The 6,416-nt window shown below is 44.6% G+C and overlaps 1 protein-coding gene across 1 annotated transcript; it reads left to right on the top strand.

Annotated features, from left to right (window-relative positions):
- Nucleotides 1-1,076: 1,076 nt before the first annotated feature.
- Nucleotides 1,077-3,302, top strand: LOC105478272 (thymosin beta 4 X-linked). Its single transcript, XM_024791684.2, has 3 exons — nucleotides 1,077-1,233; nucleotides 2,327-2,442; nucleotides 2,860-3,302. The coding sequence occupies exons 2-3, from the start codon at nucleotides 2,343-2,345 to the stop codon at nucleotides 2,892-2,894; spliced, it is 135 nt and encodes a 44-aa protein (XP_024647452.1). The 5' UTR covers nucleotides 1,077-1,233; nucleotides 2,327-2,342; the 3' UTR covers nucleotides 2,895-3,302.
- Nucleotides 3,303-6,416: the final 3,114 nt, after the last annotated feature.

The raw sequence follows: 6,416 nt of genomic DNA, 5'->3' as shown, positions 1-6,416 counted from the left end.
CATTTCCCCAGGCCACGGAAAAGGAGAAGGAATATTTTGCACACTGCCTTGTTTCTTAGAAATAATCACAGCTAGGCCTCTTTATAACCAGGGAGTCTTTTTCCTTTCACACGCCATTTGCAGGCGCGTGCCATGGTATTTGTAACTAATTTTCAGTAGCAAGTGGGTCACTGGTATTCACAGAGTCAGGTGCCATTTTGAAAACTGCTTCCCTCTACCCGAATTTCTTATATTTCCAGATGCAGATGCACTTCAGAGATGTTCTAGTGCTGGAAACGCTCCCTTGAAAATATAATTTGATTTTTGAATTTCACCTTAAGATGTTAGAGATCATGTAACTGTCGTCTTCGGAATTCAACGCAGGCCTCCTTAGCCATCACTTTTATAATTTATGAAAATAAGGAAGAGGAAGGTAAAGAACTTCCTCATTGCCAGGCAGTAAAGTCAATGGCAGAGCTTGAGCTTGACTTATTTTGCTAAGAGGGAGGTGTTTTACCCTATAAACTCCAGACAAATTACCCTACACCCAGCAAATATTAGTGTCGAGTGGTCACAAAAATTATGCTGATGAAACAATATGGATGTTACAGTGATGAAACTTTCTCTTTTAAAATCACTGAAGGGTGCTTTACGTCCCACCCAAGGCAAGAGGAACGCCAGCGAGGAAGACAAAGAGGCCCGGGGTGGGGCGCATGCCCTCCACTGGTCTGAAAGCTGAGTCACAGGAATCGTACCCCTGCAGCCGGCCAGGCTCTCCAGCGAGAGACACCGCGCCCTTGTGTGGAGATGTCCACAGTAGACAAAGGCAGTTTCGCAATAAAAGAATGCCTGTCACCCTAGGTGCCACCCCGACCCTTAGTTATTATGCACTGGTCCCCAAGAGCAATTTTTGCGCTGCTGTTGCAAAAATTCATCGTAATGAAATAAACGTAAAAGGGGAAAATGTGTTATGAAGGAAGTGTTGGAGCGTGCTTTGCTCATTTATTTTTTTCGCCATGTTGTGGTTAGGGTGCACTAGTGGACCCCGGGTGGGGGTGGGACTCCCCAAAAGCCTGGCAGGCCTCCGGATGCCGTTCCGAGACGCGGCGCGAAGGAGTTAAGCGGGCCGGCGGGTGACATCACCTCATTTACATAGGAGCGCCCATAAAGCGGCGCCCGCCGCACCCCGCCCGACAACTCGGTGGTGGCCACTGCGCAGACCAGACTTCGCTCGTTTTCGTGCGCCTCGCTCCGGTGAGCCCCAGGGCCCCTTCCTCCTTCCTCCTCCTGCCTTCCTGCCTCAGTCCCCTTCCCACGGTGCTCGCCCTTTCATCATCCGCTTCCCTGTGAAGGCATTTCCTAAAGCCGAGCCGGAGTGGTTCTCCCGGGGCAGGCTGCTTTGGGGAGCTGGGGGGGGGGTGCGAAACACCCTAGATGCTGGGTAATGGGGTGGGAAAATCGATGATTTAAGAACAAAACCGAAAAACTGGCGTTTTGCCGTGCTGCTCGGAGGGGACCTTAAAAAATTTCTTAGTGTTTGCCCGCAAAGGTATTGTGCGTTGCCTGGGAGGCTGAGATGGGGGAGAACAGACAGGTCCTTTGTTCTGAGGTTCATCTCCCGAGTCCCGAGCCTCCTCCCAGTCTCGGACGGCTGCGCGGGCTGCATCTGTGCAGCCTGGCGGCGGTGGGGCTGTGCCATGACATTTTCACAGCCCTTCTTGCAGAGACATGTGTGCCAGGGATGCCGAACTGCCGGGAGAGCAGGCAAGACCGGCTTCGGGGCGCGCGGCAGTCGCTTTGTGTGCGGGGCTGCATTGTGGCGCGGGCGAGGAAGCTGGTAGGGCGGTGGTCGGAAGCTCCAGCCGCGGCCGCCGCCTTTGTGAGAGGACGAGAAAGCCAGATCCGGCCCGCATCCTTTGCGGAGAGGCCGCGGCTAGAAAAAGGAAACGCTTTTGCTGCCTGGGTTCCATTTTAAGAATTCTTGCCGATTTTTCCCACTTGAATTCGGAAGTGGCTTTCCTATTTCCTTGTCCTAGCCAGCCTTTAATTTTAAACGCTGTAATGAACAATTCGCATTGGTCAATTTCCTTTATTCTGCAAGATTCGGCTTTGAGAGGCATCCGCCCTCTTTGGTCCCCAGCGTTTTGAAATATGGGGAGGAGAGGCGCGGGGAGTGTCGCCCCTTTTTCTGTAGAAAGAGGAAGCTCGTGAGTGTGGAACGGCAGCGGAAGGAGGGCGAGAAGGGTTTTCAGGCTGCGGGTCGCAGGGCAGAAGCGCAGTTCCCAGCCCAGAGACACTGGGGGTGGGTGGCTCTTCCTCACGCTCGCTCTTGGCTTGCTCCCTGCAGCTTTTCCTCCGCAACCATGTCTGACAAACCCGATATGGCTGAGATCGAGAAATTCGATAAGTCGAAACTGAAGAAGACAGAGACGCAAGAGAAAAATCCACTGCCTTCCAAAGAAAGTAAGCTCCGACCCACCCCCATCTTTAGAAAGGCTGGGTGGGAGCGGCCGGTGGGAGGGCGGGAGGCTGGGAGGGGCCGCGGGAAGAATTCGGGAGGGGGGAGTGCGGGGGAAGAGCCGACAGCTGATGAATGTGGCTTGCAAAGGTTAATTAAAAATGGTTTTGCAGCCAACAAACACAGGGCTTTAGTAATTTAGTTATGGAATATTTAATATGCCATATTAATATAAAAACACATTTGTCCGTTAAAATATACTTCTATTTAGTATATTCAATATACATATTTTATTCCATTATGGAATACCTTGCAGAATGTTTGATTTGAAAAGATGCTTTAAATGAAAGCCCTTTATAGTAGTCTGTACTGAATCCTTTAATCATCTCCCTCCATCTTTTTTTTTCTTTTTCTGGTCACAGCGATTGAACAGGAGAAGCAAGCAGGCGAATCGTAATGAGGCGTGCGCCGCCAATATGCACTGTACATTCCACAAGCATTGCCTTCTTATTTTACTTCTTTTAGCTGTTTAACTTTGTAAGATGCAAAGAGGTTGGATCAAGTTTAAATGACTGTGCTGCCCCTTTCACATCAAAGAACTACTGACAACGAAGGCCGCGCCTGCCTCTCCCATCTGTCTGGCTGGCAGGGAAGGAAAGAACTTGCATGTTGGTGAAGGAAGAAGTGGGGTGGAAGAAGTGGGGGTGGGACGACAGTGAAATCTAGAGTAAAACCAAGCTGGCCCAAGGTGTCCTGCAGGCTGTAATGCAGTTTAATCAGAGTGCCATTTTTTTTTTGTTCAAATGATTTTAATTATCGGAATGCACAATTTTTTTAATATGCAAATAAAAAGTTTAAAAACTTAGCTGGTGTGTCTGGTCTCTGGAAGGATCGCGGATGAAACCTTTGCAAAGAGGCCTAACCTCTTGGTCCACTGGGGAGGGACAAGCATCTGGTGACTGGATAAATTCCCTTATGGTGTAGAAATGGGTTTCACCCAGGTATGCAAAATACCTTGTCTATACTAGGTGATCATTTTCTCAGGCTGATTGAATTCCTAGTATGAGTTGTATGAGAACTTTAATAAAAATATATTTGCAGTTCTTACGGGTTTTGATAAGCTGACATTGCATTTATTGCACGTGCTCAAGAAAATGAAGGTGATAATTTACAGCACAGTATCTTATTTCAGGCATCAAATTGAACTTGGTTATTTAACCAAGTGCTAGTATTAACAGACGAGTAAAAATTACATTTTTAGCAGCTGCGTTAAGGAATTTAGGACTTTTGCTTACTCATTTTCTAATGGCCGGTTTCTATATTAGAGTTCAATATTTACAATTGCTTTAATGAATACAGTTAACCATTAGTGAACATGATTTTAAATTTATTGAGTCCTCTTAGTTTGAATAATCTTTGGATTTAAAAGACACTTATTCGATCTTTTGGGTTTAAAGGACACTAGCAGGACACAGGTGAGATTTGTACTAAGTTTAAATCCAGCAGGAATTAATTGACTCACATTTAGGTCTTTAAGTCCTTGATAACTTCTCAATCATCGGAAGTTATTTTCGCTGATGGGTAAAAGCAAAGTCCTTGGTGCGGAAAGACGGGAACAACATCAATTTTTTAAGAGTTAAAAAAGATTTGCCATTCTATAAGGTCCTTAATGGATTCCTCGGTTCTGTAGGGAAGGGTGGAGAATTTTTTTTTAAATAAGCACCAATTTTATTAAGCCGAAACAGCATTTAAGAAGGCTTTTAGTTGACTGAATGCTCTGCAAAGCTAAATTTTACAATGCAAATGTCCAAGAAGTTAAACATTTTTCTCTCAAAACCGACTTATGAAAATACCCTCTTTGAAGCGGAGGGGTAGGGAAAATTGTTGATCACTATTAAACTGGTTGCTTTCATTTCCTTTGCTCAACACTTATTTTGAGAAATACACAGGAAACCATTTACCTGTGGTTTAGACAATCAAGTAGACCATCAGGCTAGAAGCCTTGCTCTGCGTTGCAAGGGAAGGGGTGCGTACCCGCTGCTGCAGAGGCTGCTGCAAAACCTGAAGCGCCACAGCCCGCTCAGCTGGGTGAAGAGAGGAGTAAGCACAAAGGCTCTGGAGCCATCTCAAGATGGAGATGGGCCTGGAGCCCTGCAGTTTTCTTTTCTTGCCTATAAGGAAGGGTGTGGGCACAGTGCAAATGCCCAAGGCACAAAGAGAAACCATTCCCACGTAGGTTTTTGCTGTGTGCCTTTTTCAAACAATGCAAAGACGAAAGAAGATTTTAAGAAATTAACACAGCTCCAGAGTTCCTGTTGAAGAAGGAACATTTACGAAAAGGGATGATTCATGGAATAGAAGGCCTTTCTCTCCTAAAGGGACAAAGCTAAAACATAGCAAAAAATAAAAATAAGATAAAAAATCTGGTAAAGGTTGAATTCAGGCTGCTTGATGTGTGGAATTGGGAAATTCAGAAGCTTCTTCTGCCCATATCACACTCTATACACTTAACTGCTGCACCTGGGGATGGGAGAGACTCCATTTATTTATTTTCTAAATTTTCACGGGGGATTCTTTGTTTTTCCCAAGAGAGATTCTTCCCAGAAGGGCTGGGGGTATTTATGAATCAGTGTGGGGATATATGTTCCTGCTACGTAGGACTCGGGAGTCGACAGTATTTTTCACAGATACAAAGGGGACATTAGGTTTACCCTTAGAATGAGAGAATGTTGGGATTGAAGGAGACCCTATGACTGTTTCTCTTCCCCACAGGAGAAAACAGGCCAAGGTAGCTTAAGTAAGCCCTGAAGGTCACGCAGTTTAGTCTGGGATTTCTGCAAATTTTGAATTGATCAAGACAAAGCAAAAATAAAGGAAATAAAAAGAGACTAACTAAAGGACCTTTGAGATTGAGCTGGCTTCATTTTGAAATCTCGCAAATTTGTCAACCTTCACAGCCACATTTCCAGCCTTCCAGTGGTTGGAATTTTAAAGCTATTTTTATTCTTTTGGGAGAACAACACAGCTTTTGGGCTGTGTATGCAAAGATTGAGTGTGTATGGGGGGGAGGGGGGATTCAAAATCTTAACAAACCTTGAGTCTCTCGGCTGTGTAAGAGACCCATTATAGTCAGAATCAGGTATTGTCTCTTTTAAATGCACAAGGAAGGTCTGTTTATTTCCCCCCTAAAGAAGCATCTAATTCCTCAAGAGACAAAAAGAAAATATTTTTGCATTTTTTTCTAAACATATGGGGTCAATTTTGTGCTTACTAGAAAGAACAGTGCATTTTAGAGACAACATTACAGACAAAAAGTCAAAATAAAAAATCTTGAGTCTTTCTTTGTTCAAGAATGTAAACTTAAAACATTGTTTAAGAACGTTGAAAGCACTCAATGCTTCATTTACCCTAGTAGCCTTCACTAGCCTAGCAAGAAAATAAGAAAAAGTACCCTCCCCACTCCACACTCCCCAAATTCTTTCTTTTAGATTACGCTTTCAAGAGTGGCTTACACTGCAATCTAAGAGAATCAAACACACCAATTTGGGACTCAACTAGGTTTTCTCTGTATGTAATGAGAAGGGGTGAAATTACAAATGTAAGGCAGAGATGTACAACAAAGCAAGCTAGGAAGAAAATATGTTTCTAAGACCTGTATTTACCTAGTTTATATTTTCCTTGGACACTTGCATAGCATTTTATTTCTCTAATCACATTGTCGTGCTAGTACCATCTTTGCTCCTGGCTTCTGAAACTTTTGTAGGCAGGTCTGGTGCATGCTACATTCATTGTGTGCATACACCATGTACTCTTCCTTCTGTGCCCCAAAGCGCCTTGCATAGTATTAGACACATATTAGGGCTTTAATATACACTTCTCCCCTTACTTGATGGAGACTTCACTTTATTTATTTATTTATTTATTTTTTTTTTTTTTGAGATGGGGTCTCACTCTGTCACCCAGGCAGGAGGGCAGTGGC

Source organism: Macaca nemestrina, chromosome X (assembly GCF_043159975.1).
Source record: "Macaca nemestrina isolate mMacNem1 chromosome X, mMacNem.hap1, whole genome shotgun sequence".
Classification (NCBI taxonomy): Eukaryota; Metazoa; Chordata; class Mammalia; order Primates; family Cercopithecidae; genus Macaca; species Macaca nemestrina.
The sequence above is the reverse complement of the archived record's forward strand: the minus strand, read 5'-3'. Positions and strand labels throughout refer to the sequence as shown.

Bases quoted from the DNA above. Each gene is read 5' to 3' on its own strand.
- LOC105478272 (XM_024791684.2), top strand. From the start codon at position 2,343: ATGTCTGACAAACCCGATATGGCTGAGATCGAGAAATTCGATAAGTCG. The intron at 2,443-2,859 runs GTAAGCTCCGAC...TTCTGGTCACAG, and splicing joins TCCACTGCCTTCCAAAGAAA to CGATTGAACAGGAGAAGCAA.